Raw genomic sequence first — 21,091 nt, forward strand, 5'->3', positions numbered from 1 at the left:
ATGTGCCACATGATTATGTCACGCATATATAAACATCCTTCTGTCTGCAGTCTATCAACTTAGATATTTAATTTCTCTATTTAGAAATTAAGTTTATAATTTTATATATTGATAAAGATAGTTAATTATCTATATACTCCTATCAGTCTATAAAATATGTAATATAATAAATATTACTTAAGTTAATAATATAGTTAATAATTGTTATAACCCAACTAATCTTTACACACATGAGATAATATACCCTACTTTTTCTACCTATTAGGGTAGGCCTACCCTACAACAAGTTAGATAAACCCCATTCAACTTATATAACAAATAAAGTCAAACCGACCCTATTCACCTTATAGGCATATTAAATACAGTCAAACCGACCTCATTCAACTTATATAACCTTATATATATATATATCTTTAGCACTAGTTAGTACAGTTAGCCTACCAGCTATTAATAAAACTTTTTTGCCTAGATACGCTTAACTCGCTCTATTTACTATTAAGAGATACGACATTTCGTAACGCTCAGTGATAACGCCCTACGACTCTGCCAATAAAAACCAGTATAGACTGGTTTATCCCTAGGGAACCAACACCCGTCACACTTGGTCACTATGGAGACTCGTACTGTTCGCCAATTATCCTTGAGCCCACCATTTTGCAACTCTACAAGTGTCGGAATAAAACTAATGAATCGAAAAAGCTCTGCGAATAACCTGCCTCTTTGGCATCTACACGTTTCCCTTTAGCTTCAAGAGCCTGATTGACTCTAGAACGCATCTGTTTGGCCGCATCACTCTGATTAGACTGGAGCAGAACTATACTCAGAAGATACGCAGTTCGTATCGCAGCGAGGCTCATGGGATCTGTATCGCCCAAGATTTGCAATGCTTGGGTTAAAAACTGGCTACATTCACCACCATTGGTTAGTAAGCTTGTAGAAATTACGTTGACTAAGGGTGAAAAGATAAAAACCGTACATGGATGCACCTAAGTCTCCGTTCTGAAGAGCCATGGCTCCAAGTTTGTGTGCCGTGAAAGCAGTGTCAAAATGAGTCGGCATAAGTTTTTGACGAGTGAGAAAGCACATAGAGAACGCGTTGTATGCACCAACTCGGTCTTCCATGCAGAGTAGTAAATTTCCCCAACAGAAACGTGCGCTGGACATTTTGTTATTGTTAAAATCAGTTGTCGGAGGCGGTGAGACTCACGTTGCCATTGGTACACTATCCTCGCCAATGTGCTCTTGTATCACCTTCATTGCTATGTTTGAGCAATCCATCGCATGGATATATTTCCCCAATAGTCGGTAGCAAATCGATAAGCTGAGAGTTCGGTAAAAATTGTCCGTATTGACGCCACTCGTTGAGGCGTCATATTCGTGGACGGCTTCTAGTAACGGCAGTGCTTCCCGTAGCTGACCATTCGCTAGCATATCAAGTGCAATGTTATGCTGAAAGACCTGTAGCATACATTTGTCTCTTTCAAGATCGAGAGTCAAACATAGCTCCTGCCGAATACTTCGTGCTTTCATAGCCCACCGTAATCCGTGGCCTTCAGTATTAGACTCGTACTCCAATGCGCCCATGACATTATACAAGTCCGAGAGCAAACGGGGAATGTACCTATATTGAGTGAATCCCAATAAGTTACTGGATGTGCGAGCCCTTTTGCAAATCTCCACTGCATCCCGTACAAGGATTTTGGCCTCTGTAAATTGATGTTTCTCCAATAAGTACCTGGATGTTAATCAGCTAAGGATTGATCTGCCATGCTTATGAAAGAAGTACCATGCACACCGACGAATGATTTCGGCAAGCATTACTGGTGGATCCAATAATTTGATGTTTTTCCTATAAAACTGGACGACGGAAAAGATATGAGGAATGTACTGTTCGCACAGATACCACTGTTCAAATAGTAAGCCACCGTCGCGCTGAGTGGGAAAGCAGCCATTGAGGTAGAACAAGATTTTGCTGAAAGACCTAGATCTCGTCGCTGCATCGAAAGAATGTGCTACAGAGTCTTGCAAGATGCGATGCAAACTCAGACTGCCCGAGCCGACGTTGCGATCGATCAGAGAGCCATCCATCAATTCAGACACCACTGTGTCAAGTCTGGATAGGTGTCAGTTGTTGTTTTATTGTCTTCAATGCCTCGTGCTTACTCATATATATTCGCGACTGGGCTTTCGAGTAAATCTTGGAGTTGGGGTAGCTCATCTTCAACATCCGGTCCATTACACAACCTGCAGTAAAGGTTAGCGAGGGTAGTATGACTTTTGATGTGTCTTAGTCTGACATGTCCTCTTTATCTGCCCCAAATATGGATAGCGGAATGCACGAGACGTCCAGGATGGCCAGCAGATGAATCATGTCGACAGCTTTGTTGGTCATTTTTTGCATTCGAAGTGTGTAAGTTGAAAAAACATTCTGATGGTACCACTCATTCCTCCGTGTAGAACTTATCCTATCATACAGCAATGGCTCACTAGGTTCGCCGTAACATCTGAGAAACTCTTTATATGAGCTTCCGCTTGCCGAAACATGATGCCTAACAAGGTCCAGTGCTAGAGGAAGATTTCCAAGTCTTTGACTGATGATTTCGGCAGCATTATCTTCTTGACAGGTATGTTCCGTGCCACTTGTCCTATATTGCAGTAGGAATCGTTGTGCATCAAGTGGCTCGAATGGTGGGATGGAAACTTGAGATTTGGTGAATTCTTTGGCCAGGGTCTTGTTTCGTGTGGTTACAAGAATTGACCCTGACAGGCCACTAGGCCAGAACGACGATAGGCCATCAAAAGGTTCCATGTTGTCAAAGACCATCAACCACCTGCTCGGCTTCCCTGTAGGGTGTTAGCGATTCAAGAGTTTTACAGAACTAATCAATATATCACACCATTGACGCTGAGGGAAAGAAGTCGCTGCTTGACAAGGCTTATGATACGGTCCTGTTGTGGTACGTCGTCGCCCTTGATGAGGTCTAATTGCCTAGCATGCATTGCAAACGATTCCGAAAGCTGAAGGCTGTTTTCCGCCGCGCACCAAAAAATCGCATCGTAATGATTGGTTCGGTGAGTGTACTCAATCGCCAGCTGTGTCTTACCGCAGCCCCCAAAGCCAACCAGAGCAAAGCTCGTCAGCCCTCGTGGAGTATCAGGGCCAAGCACTGCGCTTATCTGTTCCAGGTACTGGGGCCTTGGGTAGAAAGCTGGGTTTTGGCGGTAAGTGACACCATGGTATGGTAGAACTGTGGCCATTGTGGGCTCAACCCTCAAGGAATTCAGAGTACGATAAGTTATCCTGTGCTCTTCAATCCTTGCCTCTTGCTCTACATCTATTGATAGATGTCTTAGTCGCTTCAGTCGCCTGGTTGAGTTTGTACGCAGCTTTCTAGATGTCCTGCCTAGCAATAAGAAGTTTTCTATAAAAATGTCAGTGCGGCTGACTCGAAACCGGTGAACACAGCACGGCTGTTTGGAACGACGATCAAACGGGGTCTGTGAGTCTAATCGGGCTGATTGGCTAAGGTTCTCTGCCTCATATAACTTGCCCGGGACACTGCATCATCTGTTTGACCGGTGGAAAGGAGAACCCTGCTGAAAGAAAACAATAGTGTACGTACTAAGCGGCGAGGCTTTCAAGAACCTGATATAATCCTGGCACTGGTCAATCAACTCCTGGTAGTACCGTCGAATCGCGTCTCTGAGGTGAGTAATTGTTGGCGAAGGTGACATGTATTCCTCCACGTAGCACTGGAAACGAGGTAGAACCCTTTCCATTTGCTCGAAGGTATCGACGATACTTTCTAGAACTGCTGAATGCCCTGCGGCAAGCTACCAAGGGAGATCCCTGTCAGACAAGCTAAATAAACAGTGAGCCGTATTATAGACACAGCACATACGTACCTCCAGGACCAGGGCAACAGAGCCCCAGACAAAAGACAACACCTCAGGTTTAGCTTGAGCAAACACAGAGAGTACGGTGGCAAATGAGCGCAGTCTTGATACAAAAGGGTCCATCCTAGCTAGCAGCCGCACCCATCTTTCAAGCTTGTATTGGGCCTGAATCTTTCCGAGCTTTTCGCAGAGGTGCTCGTAAGAGTCAATCTGTTCCACTGTTTCCTTCTCTTTCACGGTTAGGTGCTGACGCTGTAAAACCTGAGCCTCCAACCATATTTTAGTGAGCTGATCCATGGGCACACGCCACGCTACCAAAGGTTTGGTGATACACAAGGCGAGAAATGATAATCGACGAAGAGGTATTGATCTAATTGCAATGTTTCATAGGTTTGATTTGTACGACATGGTTCTACCAAGTAACGGCAAAGTAAAGCGGGAACATCTTATAAGGTTAACCCTCAAAGTCTTGTCACTTCCTGAATGAGGCTGTAGCGGCCTAAGCCAACCCTCCAACCTGTATTGCCAAAAAAAAATGTGTTATGCACTTCAGCCACCCCAAAACACAGACAGAACACGTAGCATTTCAATTCCTTCATTTTCAACCTCATTTCTCCTTATCCAATGTCGCGCCTGCTTTAACTGTATCATATTTTACCGCGTCAGCAAGCATAGCAAGAGGGAGGTTGAAAGTCCTCTTACAACGTTCTTCCAAGAAATCAATAACGGCTTTAAAAATGTTTGAACTCGAGGTAGATATCTTCAACCTATCGGGTGGGAGTAGGGTTTGGCTTTGGTTGCGGCTTTCCTCCTCCTCCTCCACTCGTACCACCGCCACCTTGGCTCTCATTTGGATCATCTCCAACAATGTCCTTTGATGTCATCGCACCTGGATTATCCGACCAAGGCATGGAGATGGTTACTGCAGCGACAGCGATGAAAGAATGCAGCTTTGAGTCAAAATTGTTGAATTTGGGTAAGCGCAGATACAGTGGCTTCTATATGTCTGTTGATGATGATGAGGTGAGAATTGTAAATGATTGATAATTTGAGCCGCAAGAGGCTTTGCTGTGTAATAAATGATAACAGGCATTAAGCAGAAATACATTACGACATGTGATTTAATGGCCTCAGCTGATGGTCTGGAAGCAGTGAGCATCATCATGGAGCAGCCGATGAGCTAAATCTATGCCCAACTGCCCCCTCCATTGAACTCAGAAGGGTGGCTTCATCCAATGATAGGTTTCATTACACAACCTCCACATTCAGGTTTTGAGGCACAACTTACCCGGGCCAGTGGGGTTAATCTTATTACATTGGCTATTGTCGCAGTAATGTATCATCGTATCACCCCAATAGCTTCTGACCAGTAAGACAGATACACAAATTATTGGTGTGGTAGCCAAAACTCACCATGATTGGTTATTACCAGACACTGGAATGTCCGTTAACAGACTATCTGTCCTCCATCCCACCTCCATCTCACCTACATCTCACCTCCATATTTTCTCTCCTCAGCAGGCCGACAACATATTGTCATCCGACCCGGGAGCCTGATCACAGGGAGTAAAATCGTTTCCCAATTATGAAACACATACTGCCATTATCTTCATTGTTCAAAGGCCAGCAGTGGCTAGTTGCATCTCCTCGGCTTCAGCACAGATGTCAGAGTAAGTCTCAAGCCAACAGCCCAGTCCACAGATTTTGACAAGTTTGAATAAAGACTGGTCGATAGGCTTGATCAAGCCAAAGTAATTGATGCCCTCTCTGGTATATGTGGAGTCGCGTCCATCTCTGTTGGAGTTCTACATCATGGAAAGCAAATCCACGAGTATAGCACCGGCTTGCGCGATGTTGAAGAAGGGCTGCTAGCAGATTCAAAAACAAGCTATCTTCTCGCATCATGCTCCAAAGGATTCTTGTCTACAGCAATAGGCATCCTTGTAGATGAGGGCAAATTATCATTCGATGACCTAATCAGCAAACACATACCGGATTTCAAGCCTGTTGGCGACCCTCGTATTGGATCTGAGGCAACCATACGATCAGCACTTTCGCACACTGTTGGCCTCAGTAGACCACAGATCTTCTTTCTCGGTCCCAATTGCTCAATAGTCTCAAAGGAGGATGACTATGTCGAGTTTCTAAACCATATATCTACGGAGAACGACAAGACCGGTCAACGCTTCGACACTTGGTGGGAATACAATAACCTTCCTTATGGGTTAATCAGCCTGGTCGTACAGAAGGTCACTGGCCAGAGATACTCGGAATTTCTCAGGAAACGCATAATTGAACCTTTGAACCTGAAAAATACCGTCGTTTCTTCAGCTGAGTTTGACTCTTCCTCCAACAGAGCTCACGGCTATGCCAAGCTTGACAGTGGGGAGTACAAAAAGCTAAAGTCAGGGGATACATATACTCGCGATGATCATTCCCCTCTTCTAGGTGCCATTGGTGTGCAGAGTTCCATCGTTGATTTACTCAATTTCTCAGCTGCGATGATGGATGCGTACATTTCAGAGAAGGATGGATCAAGTTCTCAGAAAGAATCTACCAATCCCCTAAGACAGATGCAAGAGGTATGGGGCCCTCAATGGACCCGACCGACGGAAGATGGGTTTGACAACGAACTGGCATACTGCATGGGGTGGTATTCTGGATACATGCCAACGGCTGGTCTTGGTTATATGGGAACGAACCACGAAGTCAAAAAGAAAGACCAAAAGGCCTTCAACAGAAAATACATCCTAGGACGCGAATCTCCTCGTCGGTTCTTTATAGGGCACCAGGGCAATGCTAATGGTTACTCTTCGGCTATGTATCTCTTTCCAGGGACGAAAAGCGCGGTTGTTGCTCTCACTAACGGCGGAAATTTAGGCGATGCTGCCGACTTTGCTGCCAAGGTTATGATTCAAGCCCTTTTTGATGCTAAACCTTCCATTGACTATCTTGAGCTGGCACAAGAGGAGGCGGATCTTCATAGGCAATGGCACATGCAATTGTTGGTTGACTGGCTAGCTCATTCGGACGTCATGCAAAAAGAGGCTGAGCTACACGAGTACGTTGGAAATTATCTTTGGAGCAATGTTACAGTCAACATCTTCATATGTGAAGAAAAGAATCGTCTAGCCCTCACTATTAACGGCAATCAGGACTCAAGGTGCAATCTAGAGTTCTATGCAAAAGATGTATATAGCTTCACGCCTAGGACAAGGGACGAGTGGCTATACAAGGGCATGATGGATTGGGAACATTACTTCGTAGGAAACGTACATTTTAGGCGCGGTCCCACCGGTGTCGTCAATGGCCTGGATTGGAAGTATGAACCGGACGAAAAGCCAGCAGAATTTGAAAGACAGCAGAGGAAGGAGAAAGAGCAGGAATCAACACTGCCAGATGCGCCAGTCGTCGTCAAGGATATGAAGCAGAATGGTTGGAGGCCTTGGCCTTTTCGGTGACGGTGAAAGAGAAAACTACCCAACAAAGGAAGCAAGGGGATCGCTTGTTGTGATTGTATGTTCCAGACAAGAGTGACACAAACATGGCTAATAGAGGGACACTGAGAAGAAAGCCGCCTGTTATTTAGATTTCGGATATTTGGGTATAGTTGTTGTTATTGTTTATTAAATAGATTGGAATTGTTCCATTTTATCTTTGCACTGTCTGAAGTGTTTAATGTTCTATTTCAGTAGACACGCTATTGCAAGGATTGTACAAGATCTCAGCAGTGACAATAGATCGAAAGACAATTACATTATAGACAGTCCTGAATAATCTCAAATAGCCAATCTAGTTACCAGCTGCCATTCCAACCCTACTGGTCTACAATTATACGTCTATAGTGCTGTACTGTGATCATTCTACTTAAATATTTAAATAGCCCAGTCTATAACTGACTACCAATTTTTTAGTAAGTATCTTATAGCAATATTAAACTCCTATTCTAATGCACTATTAACTTACTAGAATTATTATTCTAGCTTTACTACTATAAAGAAATATCTATAGATAGCTAATACCTAAGGAACCTTTACTATAATAAGGGCTATAAAGGATTCTAAAATATAGATTAGAAAGCGAAGAGGCTTTTTAGTAAGTAATCTGATATAAATATAGAAGAGATAGGCCACTGCCGTAATATAAACGCTAATTTTATCCTAATTAAATGACTCTAATAGAGGGTTATATTAGAGTAGAAAGCTAAAATGGTTTAGGTGAATATCCTAACTAATAATGGGGCGAAGAGTTCTTAACTCCTGACTAACGATAGTGTCCTGAATTAACGGCGATGCTTTATCGAGAAGTTCTATAGCCCGACGGAACGAAATGAACCAGTCATGAGGTTGACGTTGGTCGTTATCGCCACTAAGGGAGTATGCGTTAGAGTTGGCATGCGTTAAGATGAGTGCGCAAGTTGCAACCACTTTAGAGGCTGTCTATCGGCATTTGAGAAAGTCTACGTCTTCAGTTTTGCGGCAGTGAGTATAGTAATTTCCATGACCTGTTGCTATGCCACTATCTTTCGAGGCTTGTATGTATCGATGGTCGAACTGGGAAACGAGTACGATCTTCGGGATCATACTCAATCGTTGCAAGTCTAATACGAAAAGCGTTGTCGGTTAGCCGTTTTCTCAATGAAGTACCAACATTCTTTTATGTGGTTACACACTTGATCCTTGCTATGCTCGTCCACGTTCTAGTCGACTCCTCAAACACACATATATACGTAGAACAGGTTTCTCAAATCGATATACTTCTCTCTTAACTTTCTTCGTTTATTCATTCATTGAATAACTACACGGGCCCTGAATCGCAAACATACCAAACGCTTCTTCATCTTTTTGGTGTCTTGAGCCTTGTCGCCGGCGTCGCCGTCTCTTCGAAGCCTAGCAAACCCAATATCATTCTCATCTTGACTGATGACCAGGATGTCCACATGCAATCGATGGACTATATGCAACTGCTCAAAAAGTACATGGTAGACAAAGGGACTTCGTATCAGCGCCACTACTGGTATGTCGAAAACTGCTTTCACAATCTTTCATATGCAACCACTGAATTTAGTCAGTACAACTGCAGTATGTTGCCCAGCTCGAGTCAGCATCATGACTGGACAGTTGGCGCACATCCCCAATGTCACAGATATGATCCCACCCTATGGTGAGCACTCTACTAAATTCGCTTCATATATGTATATTTCCATTGTTCTCTCAAACTGGAAAATGATCAATTCTGCTCTAATATTTGGTTTGTTGAAAACTAATTTGAGGTAAAGGCGGCTATCCTAAGTTCATGAGTCAGGGGCTGAACGATGATTACCTACCCGTCTGGCTACGGGATAACGGCTACTACACTTACTACACCGGAAAGTTATTCAATGCACACACTACAGATAACTATGACAAACCTCATGCAGCCGGATGGACTTCATCAGACTTCTTGCTTGATCCATTTACGTATAGCTACTGGAATGCTACGTGGCAGAAAGACTTCGAGACCTTAAGTCAGCGAGGTCAAACTCTGTCAGGTTCTCTATGTGTGCCAAAGGATATATTGTTGCAGCCGAAGCACCTCAGAATCCTCTGGTTTATCAGGCTGCTGATTGGAGTGCAATGACTTAGTTTACAGAAGCCTGGATGATAGCGAACCACTTAGGCGGTTGATTAAATAGCTATCGACCTGGACTAGATGTTGGACTGCTATCGGATATGTCTTCGTCAAGTTGTTCATGAGTGTTCCCCAAGTCGTAAATATTTCAGGTGACATGTATACTGTTATGCAAGTCTCACCCCAAGACACTGGTCCAATTCGGGTTTACAGTACCAGAACCATCGAAATACACCAGGTAGTAAACCACCGTAGTGATTAGGTTAAAGATGGTTAGGAGAATTCCCACACTAGCCCTTGAGTGTATGGTAAGGGCACGTACAAGCCAGCGGTCAACAATAGCGCCAAGTCTTCCAAACCAAGTCGCAGCTAGTCCCACCGACAGCGGCACATTGGTATCCGCATCATCATTGGAGGTGCCTTCTTGTTCGGGCGAAGGCCCCTCGGTCGGTATGTCAGATGGGACATCGATTGCTGACACCGCATCCTCTCCACGAGAGACCAATTTTCCGAGAGTATCTAGTATCTTGGTCACAGCTGTGCTGACGAGAGCGACGCAAAGCATTAGACTTATTGTATAACTCAGGCGATCCGTCCACGACGGTGGCGGTCCGGTATCCGATTCTGATTCTCTGTGCACACCAGGCTTCTTGAATACTCCTAGAATAACAAGTAACATGTAGAAGCCGCGCATAGGAACCATGTAGGGAGAAGCTGAGACATCCAATCTTCGTCGGATAATAAGATAAAATATCCATATCAGAGGTTGCGTGAACAATACCGCGATACAGATAATCGTTAACCAGGAACAGACATTCTCCATATTGGTTGACAAGTTCAAGGTGGCGGAAAACCCGATATTATACCAGATCCAAACTTCGAACGGCAATTGGAGGAATAATGCTATTAGGGCTGGTATGCTCAATGAGAGAGCTTTGTCTCGAGCATTTGTGTAGTTCGAGTCAGCCTCCAAACCACAAACGTCTACCACGAGCCTGGTCGTAGTGGCGATGAAGAACAGAAACGAACAAGCCTGTGTTGCCGGGACACCCTGCAAACTGGCCACTTTGATGGTCTGAGGTAGCACTGTGACCGTAGACAAAGCCAATTTGACAATGAATGTACTCATTTTAGGGAAGACCCTTCGGCGAGTATTTTGCGTTGGCTTTGGCGTAGAAAATGCCCGATAGATGGCGCTTCCTAGTGAAACAAGGTCGGCAATAGAGTCAATAAAACAAACAGCCGGGATGCATCGTAGAAGGTCTATGTTACCATCAAACACATCGCGGCCTTTTTGCCTGATTCTTGATGATGGCTGGATGATAGCAGCGGTAGCTAGCGTTATGAGAATCCAGAATGCCGCTTGACCGCTGACCTCGTCAGGGGCTTGTGAAGCTACTGTCTCGCCTGACATGAGAAAGTGGGATGTTGTTGATTTGTAAAAAATAGTGATTAAACGCGATTGCGCATTATTCTTCAAGGAGTTGGAATATACCTCATTTCAACATTTATAAGCGCAAGTACTACCACTTTGATTCAGCCTCGAACTCTGCCCGATCAGCCTGGAATAGGCGCAGCAAGCAACTCCACAAACTCACATGCAACCTAGGATAGAAAGAAATCAACAGGTGGAGGTTTTCTGTTTTAAACCCCATCTCATTGGAGAATAATATGCCAAGCAATTCAATTCATAAGAACTGTCAGCTTATACAGGGTAGGCTAATAGAAACGACACCAGGCTAAATTAATATTTTTTCGAAGCGTGCCATAGGAAGCATCAGTGGCTTAGTGCTTTATATAATATTAATAGCCTCCAATGCATTTTCAACATCGAGTTCTAACATTGACGTAGGGCTTCTGAATAATGAAAGTAAAGCAGTAGTAATTCTAGACAGCTATTGTTCAGGGTAAGAAGTATCTGCTGATCCGGATTAATACTAATCCGAAGGGCGGGCTATCCTCGGCCCCGCCATTTAGGATTGTGGTCTACGGTAACGGTTACCAAAAAAATCCATTCCATTGAAGTCATTATATGAAGACATAGTATGGTCTAACATTGAGATTGATTATGCTAGTCTCTTAGTTTTGAAGCTGCATAGTTTGATATCAATTTGGATAACAAATATTCCGATGGAACCGACAACCCCACCGGCCACCGTTGACCAACTTCCGCCACCCACATCCTACGATGAAGGCGACAGTAAGTAGACCTATCTCAAGGACCAAATAAAGCAACATTGATCCATATTCGATAGCGTTGCCACTGGAGGAGCTCCCGTATGCTCGACACGGACAGTCGACGGAATTCGGAAATATAAATCAGGTAGCCCAAGGCTCCTTTGAAAACTTCGAACAGGATGTCCTTCAGAGTCTTGCCTACAGCGCTGGAGAATTCCAGCATCAGAATATAACACCCTGGCAGCCACAGGTCTTCACCGACCTGACAACAGATGCTAGTTTGTCCTTGGTGGGAAATCCGGCTCAAGCTGTTGAGCAGTCCTGGCAAGAACCGCTGTCGTCCTGGACATTGCAAGGCCAGGCCCAAAACGTCTGGCAGCATCACCATGGAGTTGGTCCAAACGAGGGTCTACCTGCGACCACATGGGAATTGGATCAGGGCACTGCCAAGGCATTTCAGTACCCTCCCAATATCCAGGTTCAATCCCAAGGTCTTCCCCGACGAAGAAGCCGATATCTCCGCAGTCCAGCTGTGCCAATAATTTCAAGAATAAGTCCAATACAAACATCAGCTACCGGAACACTGATTGATAATTCAATGGATCCGATTCAGCGATGGCGGAACTCGCCTCCAGAGACTGAGGCAGCATCGTTGTCTGCCATCGCCGACGCATTAAGGAACAACCCACTTCGGAGCCAAGCATCCACCAGTACCCTCAATAGTGACCATGCAGGCTTCCGACCTAGGTCAACGGTTAGCCTTGCCAGTGGCTCAAGTTTGTCTTCAGGTTCTGCCGCTTCTGCCAGCTCCGTGTCTCGCCGTGGCCGCGTGGTAAAACGGACCCGACCAGCAAAGGGTAAAACAGCAGACAAGAGGAGATTTCCTTGCACATTCTGCTGTGACTCGTTCAAAAGCAAGTTTGATTGGGCACGTCACGAGCAGTCGTTGCATCTCGGCTTTCAAGGGTGGTTATGCGCACCATTTGGCAGTGTTGTGGTATCAGCTGTTGCCGGGTGTAGTAATTGTGCCTACTGCGGTCTTATAAATCCAACAACAACTCATCTCGAAGATCACAACAGTAATTCATGCGAGAATAGTCAGATTTATACTCGGAAGGACCACCTGGTTCAGCACCTAAGGTGTATCCATAACGTGCAGGACCCTCCGCTAATAGACTCGTGGAAGGTCGAGGGACCCCCTATAGCATCGAGGTGTGGCTTCTGCGACTTACGTATAGAGACATGGCAGGAGCGTGTAGAGCATCTAGCATCACATTTTCGTAAAGGCAAAACGATGGATGATTGGAAGGGAGACCACGGCTTCGATTCAGGGATCGCGGCTCAAGTTACCAATGCGATTCCCCCGTATTTGATTGCATCTGAGTCAAAGACCTACGCCCCGTTCTCGGCTGCCGCTCCAAATCCAATTCAAGCAGATCATATTCAACAAATAACGAGGTCTGCTGAGGCGTGGACTGGCTCAGAACTGGTGACCGAGTCGAGAGAACCGACAATATCTCTCGAGGTCAAGTCGTTCCCTGAATTGCTAGCCTTCCACTTAGGTCGCTTTGCACAGCATCAGATGAGGCTGGGCGTCACCCTTACGGATGAGATGTTCCAGGATGAAGCCAGAAGGGTGCAATTTGGAACGGTAGACCCACTTGATGACACAGTTGCTGACAACCCAGAGTGGCTGTCTCTTTTCCGTAGTCAACATGTGGATGATCTGGCACAGAGTCAAGACCGACTAGCTTGAGTTATCAAGGCAAAAGAGGCAAAATTTGTATACTCACGGATCATTCTACTCAAACCGGCTCCATGACAAAATTTAGTTATCTACACCAACTCATAAGACACTCTAGTTACCCCTTGCTGTCTCTTTATTTTCCTTACCCTGATCTTTCCCACTAGAGCCGTACTTCTCATATGAGTTCCTCCGCACATATAAGCACCCTCTCCCTCAATCTCAACAGCTCTAACAAGATCGTCCCTACTGCCGTCATCCTCTGGCATTGTCCAAGACTTTTCTTTAAGCTCATCTCTTGACCACCAACGAACGTCAATTGAGCGATCGCCTTGGACTATTTCATTCGCCATTCTCTCCAAATCCTCCTTTCTATCGCTCTGGATGATCCCGTGGAAGTCGACAAATGCGGTGCCAGGATAGTGTTGAGCTTTGATCTCCCGCAACTCTGGTATTCCCAGTCTTCTAATAGCGGAAGAGAGGATGTGACCAGCGTCATGAATCTGTGAATGAAGCTTTCGCGTATCCTTATCGATTTTCTGGATCACCATCTTCTGTTCCTCAAAAGGGCTGCCCGAGTATGTCCCGAGATGTACGATCGTTCCGGACGGAAGCTTTTGAACAGATGTGACAGTGAAAGTTGATGCCTCGTCGGGAAAGCTCATGGTACCAGTATCGCTTGGTTGACCACCACCTTTAGCATAAAAGATTGTAGAATCAGTGATGACGAGAAAGCTGTCATCTGAAGCTACTTTGATCATCATCTTCGTAGCGTCGTCCCATTGGGCGAACGGAATGCTGGCCAGGACGGTGACTTCCATCTGGTGTTTAGTTTCATCATGATGGTAGATTGCTTTAGTATGGCCAAACTGCCATCCAGTTAATAAGATATATCTTTCTTATCGGGCCATTATTTGGAACAGACCTTTTCCATGTTGTGAATATTCCTTTCAGGCGAAATTATTGCTGAACAAGTGTTTTGCAAGTTAGGTGCAAGATATTGCGTATCCGAGAATTATACAGGAAAGGATAATTCTACTTCAAGGCCAAGAATTGTCTCTCGATTATATAGTAAAATTCCATAGTAGTAAATGGTCCAGAAGACACCCCCCGGTGTAATGACAGCCAGAATCCATTCCATGTGGGCCATGAGAGAATTTTCTCATTAGTTCACACCCCTCCTGTTTAGGCAAATAGTTTGGCTTTGCGTCTGGCTGCTGGTCTAAAGAGTATTCCCGGGCCCGAAGTCTTTCAAGAGCCAGAAGCCAACATACTCTTCTGTCGCCTGGAGCAGCATGTGATCGAAGAATTGCTTAGTCGTGGCTATCAGTTTTATCACGATCGCTGGGAGGTAGGAACTGCTCGCTTTGTGACATCTTTCTCATATAGCACCAATAATGTACAAAAGCTAGTTGATGCTGTTCGATCGTGTTATGTTAAGATTTAGAATAGATAGTATCGTTGGGAGATAAATGATTTAAATTCAACTGTTTTTTACTCTTGCAAGAATGTTATAGCTCTTTGGAGGCATCTATTCTATCTGGTCCATGTCTCCATACAGATCGTTGAGATACTTAGTAGCAAATCTATTTTAACCGACATTCCCAAGGGGTCCGTAAGCGAAATGCTGATAGATGAAGGCAGTAACACTCTATTATGCGCCAAAACGATGCCCTGGATTATGGAACAGAGTTAGCAGAACCAAGGGTCTTGTTTAAATCTACACCCGATACCTCCGACCGTGCACCGCTCCCTGCGCCATACGCCATACGCCATACGCCCTACATCATGCTCCATACGACGCCACAACCCCCAGCAATTGAGCTGGCAAAATATCTAGGCAAACTCAACTCTTTAATACGAATATAGAATAAAACCCTTTACAATTATGACAATCTGGTCTCCAGTATAACATTGATCAACAAGGTGTTGGGCATCAAAGCAACGACTGTAGCACATCGGACTCGCGGTATACATGATATTGACGAAGAAATCAGATGGAAAGATCGGCTAGATCTTGATGTTCACGACTCGGGTGGTTTCGAGGCGTGTGACCGAGACGAACTAAGTTATGCTCAGAACTTTCCAAAGAAGAGTTCCGCTGAGACGGACTTCAAAGAGTGATTACACGTGATTTGTTATATATGTTGACTTTTAATCCAACCAACGTCTCGCTTCAAGTGGCGGTAATCTTAGTGCATCAACTAATTGATGAACGAGGTACTGCTTTGAAGCCAACGATTCTAGGATTGAGCAGGCCGCTCAAAGCAAGTTATTCAAAAGCCTGTCGGAATATGCAGAAGATGTAACCCTTGTAGCCACTGCAACAGAACAGGACAAATTCCTTGGCGCAATGCTTATGGAAGCGAGACGCGTTGTGGGGGTAGTATGAGTATTTATACCTGAAGTAGTTAGCAGTGCATTCGTAATCGAGATTAGTTTCTATCAAGATTTATCTATGCTCTTTATATCAGAAGCGGACTTGAAGCAGATATCAACGTGAAAAAATAAATAAAACATAGTTTCCTACAATCTCTTGGGCTATAACTATATTACATGATGCCACCGTGGAGCCGTCTCATATGCGCATAGCAATCAGTGTCCTGTGCGAATGTCGCCAGGCACACCCAGCAGATATGTGTTCGACAAGCGAAACAAGTCATATGATTGCACCCCTCAGATTTCTGGATAGCTGTAGTGCATTTGGGGCAATCTTTCACTCCCAGATCCTTCTTAGCTTTCATGAGCTTTTCAATGTCATCTGAATTGCTGCCTTTATTCTTTGAACAGGATATACCCGGATGTGAAGCGTTACAGGCTGTACAAGTAGAAGTAAAGCATCGCGAACATGTAAACATGAACGGAACTTTTTCGGGGGAAGAAACTCGGTAGACTTGGTCGCAGTCAGGCGTCGGGCAATACCGGAATTCAGTTGGGTGACTTCGTATAAATGAGGCAAAAGATGCATCAAGGATGTTCTCCAATGTTTCAGAGAGAAGAAGTGTTTGTATCTCTGAAATTGGAAGGATCTTTTTGCAAGCATCACTGGCCCCCACACATTTGATTGAGAAATCACCTGAACTTGATTCTCCTGATTGACACATGTTGACAAAGCAAATGTTGCAGTAGATGTGACCACAGGACGTCTCGAGTGATTCTTCGGCTTCACCAAAGCAGACGGAGCAATCTGTCTCAAGATTCTTTGTTTTGACTGGTACAGCTGTTTCCTTCACAGCATGTCCGTCTGTTTTCAGATCGTCAACAAGTTGCTGTAAGGCTTCAGCAGCTTCTGCCAAACGATCCTCAGGGCCAAAGGCTCGGAAGTTTGAGGCTCGTATATCGCGAATGATAACAACTTCGAAGTCTTGCTCGAGTTTCTGAAGCTTCTTGTAGGCGTTCTTACTGATCTTGAGGTTGGAGTACCAAATGTTCTTCCCGTCCATCGTCATCACAGTGCCAGTAATGATGTTCTCCAAAGTTCTCTTGGCTTGGGCGACTAGCTGACGATCCTCACCCTCGATCTTCAGAATTCGGTTAAATCCGCGCTCAGGCAGGGCGGAATAATGTACGAACTGGCGACTCCACTGTGATTTGTGTGCATCAATTGACTTTTTCACGGCATTGTAAACGCGGACTGAAACCTTGAATTTGACCGAGGTAAGGAGTTGGACAAAAAGCTTTCCCGTGCTGTTGAAAGGTAACTCTGTTTCATTCAGCGAGGAGACGGCAGCTTGTGCATGTGATTCGTCAAAAAACGTGGCATGGGCTTTGATTCGTTTGGCGGTAGAATTGTCGGAAACGCTCCATCTTTCTAACTCACCCTTCTCGTACAGCATTGACTTGACCAAAGTCGAATCCACTTCTATATCCATGTCGTAATTTGGATATCCCATAGCAACAAGACAAGGTTTTTCAGATGAAGGAAAGACAGAAGCGATATCTTGCGCCGTAGTGGTAGCACGCAGTCCGATCAAGTCGAACTTCCATCTCCCATTTGGCTGAGTCGGATCCTCTGCAACAAGTAACTGTGCCGTGACGTTCATGCCGTTAACCTGATACTTTTGGCTTTTGAAGTTGTAGAATGATCTGCTTGCAACTTTCTTGTTTGGAAAGTGTAAAGAGGTTGTTCTAGTGGGCCGATGCCATGAACAACGAACTTGCCTGTTGTCAACCTGGCCAAATTGGAATCCTGCAGGGACTGGAACGCGTATCGAGTTGACTACCAAGTCTGGGGGTTCAATAATCGTCTGTAGTCGCGAACACGCGGTCGTTGCAAAGGCCGGGTCTTTAACTTTGACAATTGCAACCCCATTCGGCATGACTTTAGTTTTAATATATCGTATATCGCTCATTGATACCGTCATGCCAACGTCAGATAGGATGGTTCTGACGAAGTTTGCTGAGGCACTGATTGGAAGATTGCGTATCTCAATGGCAGAAAAGTCTGAAGGAAGTGAGACGTCTACAATTGCTGCACCGTCTCCGAACTTGGCCCAGGCGCCTCCGAACTCGCGAGCCCAACCTTCGTTACATTCATCATCCTATTTCAAATCAGTCAATCTGCCCTAGATTTAGACTTCACTAGCGACCAAATACATACCTTTGTTGTATCTGTCGAGTCCTGCACCAAGGATCGGTCATGAGAGAAATTACAGGCATCTCCACGCCTGCAATGACCTCGCGTAAAAAATCGGCAAGGTTTTCGAATGTTCCCTGTCGTCGTATTCGTGATCCCTGCGTGCGAGAACCGACAGGCCGTTCCCCGGAAACATTCTCCACGAGCATAAGCAAAGCAAGGGCGGGTATACTGAATCCGTGAAACCTCACGATTTTGGAACGTGTCCTCGAGAGCAAAGGTTTCTCGATAGTGTAAAGGTTGTCTTGTTGCTACTACTGCAGGACATCGTTCAGGGGGCGCCGGGCTTGCCTCTGCCTCACGACCAAAGATATTTCCCATCTTGGAAGCTAAAGGATGAGGTTTCTGCGGAACGTCTGACTTGACGGATGCGGGTATCTTATGTTATTATCTCTCTTATTATTAGAGTGAGCTAGCTATGCAGGAGGCCGACCGGCGCTGCTTGTTGAACCTAGTTAACCAATTATCGAAGGATGTTGGTTTGAGTCTCTGCGTTTCTCCAACAATTTATGGAGCAATACGTGTATGTATTGGCTGCTTTATCCACTGTGATGGTATGATTGGCGGCGGAAGACACCATTCAAAGTCCAAAGTATCGAAGCATATGCGGGAGGCCGACCAAGTGTCAAATACGCCAATCACTCCAGGATGCTCTGACCCCTCCAGCCAATGTCTTATGTACTTGCCTCAAAAGGGCCAATAAATATCATAGCAAGACAGAAGAACTGCTCATTGACCACCGATACTGCACACAGGAGTTTAGGCTGCCCGTCAACGCAAAAAATATGTTAGGATAAATAAGAGTTGATAAGCCGGAACTTGGCGAAGCGCTGTTGAGGTGTTGTTATGTTCCAGTGTGCAACCAAGCGCCAATCAGAATTTCAATTTTACCGCTGTCAAAGATAAAGTATGTCCGTGTTAGGTGGCATAGGACGATCCATGCCAAGATCATTATAGTGCGAGGTAAGACAGTAAAGTCAAACTGGGCATACTACATATGTAGTTTATCCATGATATTATCAATTGCTTCGTTTTCTTAGGTTGAAAGCTGTAACTTTATACTTATTGTCTTTAACCACCCTGGGTATTTAAAAGTGCGTTCAGCTTTGCGAATTAAACATCACTTTCACTGTGGCATACACATGACCAAAACGCTCCTTTTTTAGCTAGTCTTATCCTTCTTGCCAACCAACAGATAATATAACAACCAACAGAACTGACCAGGATGAGCAAGATGCTATTGGCTTACATCATAAGAGGGGAGATTCGGTGGTTGGAAAAGGCTGGTCGGCCTCCCGCGGGGAACCTGGTGTCATCTGACATGAACAAAACCCGGCGGCTGCTCAAACTACGTAGATATAACACTTCAATCCGCATTCTGTTTGCTAATTTCCATCCAAAATATTGCAAGATTATCGTGACTTGAACTCAGTTTCATACATGTAAGCATTTCTTCCACCCTTTCTATAATCAGATGCTAAAGAGTAAAGCCAGTGAAGATGGCTCATGGCAATTCAAGTTCTGAGCATGTTTCCATTCAAGGAGGCTTGGAAAATAAAGTCGGCAGCAAAAAGCCATCAACCTACATATTCCATTCGAACGGGGATACGCAACTCAGTCTCACTACATGCATTGATAAAACTTTTATCTGGGAGTCTGAGAGAATATGGATAGGAGAAGAGAAACTGAGAAAGAAACAGCTCGAAACTGAAGAGAAAAAGAAGAAGAAGAAAAAAAAGAAATTCAGTCTTCCACCACCACCTCCACCGCCGCAAGAATCCCCTATTTCTATCCCTACGTCGTTCGATGATACTACAGACCCATTGTCTTCATTCCCTGGCTTGACTCATTCTCGTCCAGGACTTTCGGATGCGGAAGCAACAGACCCGGGACCTTCTGACGCTGGAAAGAATACCGACAGCTCAAGCCTACAAGCTTCGAATTACGGGGAAAGATCTACCAACCTGCCAGGTCAGGTAGAGATTCGAATGTTAGTTTCAGGAACGCATCTAGTTCTAGCTTCCTCCTACTTTGAGAAGATGTTCTCTGGTCCTTTTATAGAGGGAAAAGCTGATCACCGATCGGGGCTCCGCCAAGTAACAGCAAGCGATTGGGACCCCAAGGCTTTCAACATCGTACTAACAGTTATACACGGTTACCATAGAGACGTACCAAGGTCTCTTGACCTTGAGATGCTTGCAAAGGTGGCTATGATCGTTGACTACTATAAATGCCATGAAATTGTTGAGCTATACGCCGAGATATGGATAGGGAGATTACAGTCAGAAGTGCCAACAATTTACGGAAGAGACTGTATTCTCTGTCTGTTCGTTTCCTGGGTTTTCTCGCAACCAGAAATGTTCCAGGCAATGACCCAGCTAGCATTACGGCACAGCGGAAAAATGATCGAAGCTGGAGACATCCCTATCCCCTCAAACATTCTCGGTATGCTTCATTAAGAGATACTGTAATAAAAGCTTACTAACCCAGAATACAGACCAAATCAATGAAGCACGGCTGAACTATCTCGATACAATGTCCACAGCAACATATGACCTTCTTGATCGTTTACAAGGAGAAGAAGTGGAGTGTTCTTATGAGTGCTCAGCGATGCTCTTGGGTGTTTTAACAAAGGAGCTAAAGAAATACGGGGTTCTGAGCCGTAGTCACCCTGAACTGTTCTACCGGTTCAGCATTGAAGGTTTGAAGGACATGATCAAAGATTACAAGGTACCAGAATGGTTGGATAATAATTATTACTCAAGGTCTGTACACTCCTGTACTATTCAAGAGAAGTTGTCCTTGGCTTTGAAAACAGCGGAAGACGACCTACGTATATTCACTCTCTGGGACTTTTGTTAGTTCGCCAAGAGTCACAAGCCCCCCCCTGAGGATTCATGGGGTTTAAGCTTTGAGCGCAAGCGCAACCTATGATTTCATAACAGGAGATCTTTACGAGAGAATGGGTTTATACTAAACTTATATTAGTAAATATCCAATGCTTTATCACACTCAGTTATAGTCAA

General features: G+C 44.8%; 9 protein-coding genes across 9 annotated transcripts; 5 read left to right on the top strand and 4 right to left on the bottom strand.

Annotated features, from left to right (window-relative positions):
- Positions 1–909: 909 nt before the first annotated feature.
- On the bottom strand, positions 910–4,194 carry FGSG_07748 (uncharacterized protein; the record flags this gene model as incomplete). Its single annotated transcript, XM_011329257.1, has 8 exons — positions 910–1,156; positions 1,208–1,735; positions 1,796–2,113; positions 2,164–2,244; positions 2,475–2,844; positions 2,898–3,422; positions 3,624–3,753; positions 3,907–4,194. The coding sequence occupies 8 exons, from the start codon at positions 4,192–4,194 to the stop codon at positions 910–912; spliced, it is 2,487 nt and encodes an 828-aa protein (XP_011327559.1).
- A 1,365-nt stretch (positions 4,195–5,559) lies between these two features.
- Positions 5,560–7,358, top strand: FGSG_13212 (uncharacterized protein; the record flags this gene model as incomplete). The annotated part of the gene is made up of 2 exons (XM_011329258.1): positions 5,560–5,567; positions 5,633–7,358. 2 exons carry the CDS (start codon positions 5,560–5,562, stop codon positions 7,356–7,358), a joined length of 1,734 nt encoding a protein of 577 aa, XP_011327560.1.
- Positions 7,359–8,301: 943 nt separating this feature from the next.
- On the top strand, positions 8,302–9,516 carry FGSG_13213 (uncharacterized protein; the record flags this gene model as incomplete). The annotated part of the gene is given in 5 exon segments (XM_011329259.1): positions 8,302–8,378; positions 8,755–8,913; positions 8,965–8,978; positions 8,992–9,147; positions 9,170–9,516. 5 exon segments carry the CDS (start codon positions 8,302–8,304, stop codon positions 9,514–9,516), a joined length of 753 nt encoding a protein of 250 aa, XP_011327561.1.
- Positions 9,517–9,685: 169 nt separating this feature from the next.
- On the bottom strand, positions 9,686–10,210 carry FGSG_07750 (uncharacterized protein; the record flags this gene model as incomplete). Its single annotated transcript, XM_011329260.1, has 1 exon — positions 9,686–10,210. The coding sequence occupies one exon, from the start codon at positions 10,208–10,210 to the stop codon at positions 9,686–9,688; it is 525 nt and encodes a 174-aa protein (XP_011327562.1).
- Positions 10,211–11,637: 1,427 nt separating this feature from the next.
- FGSG_07751 (uncharacterized protein) lies at positions 11,638–13,441 on the top strand (the record flags this gene model as incomplete). The annotated part of the gene is made up of 2 exons (XM_011329261.1): positions 11,638–11,707; positions 11,763–13,441. 2 exons carry the CDS (start codon positions 11,638–11,640, stop codon positions 13,439–13,441), a joined length of 1,749 nt encoding a protein of 582 aa, XP_011327563.1.
- An 80-nt stretch (positions 13,442–13,521) lies between these two features.
- Positions 13,522–14,363, bottom strand: FGSG_07752 (uncharacterized protein; the record flags this gene model as incomplete). The annotated part of the gene is made up of 2 exons (XM_011329262.1): positions 13,522–14,250; positions 14,355–14,363. 2 exons carry the CDS (start codon positions 14,361–14,363, stop codon positions 13,522–13,524), a joined length of 738 nt encoding a protein of 245 aa, XP_011327564.1.
- Positions 14,364–15,085: 722 nt separating this feature from the next.
- Positions 15,086–15,553, top strand: FGSG_13214 (uncharacterized protein; the record flags this gene model as incomplete). Its single annotated transcript, XM_011329263.1, has 2 exons — positions 15,086–15,136; positions 15,299–15,553. The coding sequence occupies 2 exons, from the start codon at positions 15,086–15,088 to the stop codon at positions 15,551–15,553; spliced, it is 306 nt and encodes a 101-aa protein (XP_011327565.1).
- Positions 15,554–15,981: 428 nt separating this feature from the next.
- Positions 15,982–18,386, bottom strand: FGSG_07753 (uncharacterized protein; the record flags this gene model as incomplete). Its single annotated transcript, XM_011329264.1, has 2 exons — positions 15,982–17,970; positions 18,030–18,386. 2 exons carry the CDS (start codon positions 18,384–18,386, stop codon positions 15,982–15,984), a joined length of 2,346 nt encoding a protein of 781 aa, XP_011327566.1.
- Positions 18,387–19,564: 1,178 nt separating this feature from the next.
- On the top strand, positions 19,565–21,087 carry FGSG_07754 (uncharacterized protein; the record flags this gene model as incomplete). Its single annotated transcript, XM_011329265.1, has 3 exons — positions 19,565–20,510; positions 20,563–20,830; positions 21,054–21,087. 3 exons carry the CDS (start codon positions 19,565–19,567, stop codon positions 21,085–21,087), a joined length of 1,248 nt encoding a protein of 415 aa, XP_011327567.1.
- Positions 21,088–21,091: the final 4 nt, after the last annotated feature.

This window comes from Fusarium graminearum, chromosome 4 (genome assembly GCF_000240135.3).
Source record: "Fusarium graminearum PH-1 chromosome 4, whole genome shotgun sequence".
NCBI lineage: Eukaryota > Fungi > Ascomycota > Sordariomycetes > Hypocreales > Nectriaceae > Fusarium > Fusarium graminearum.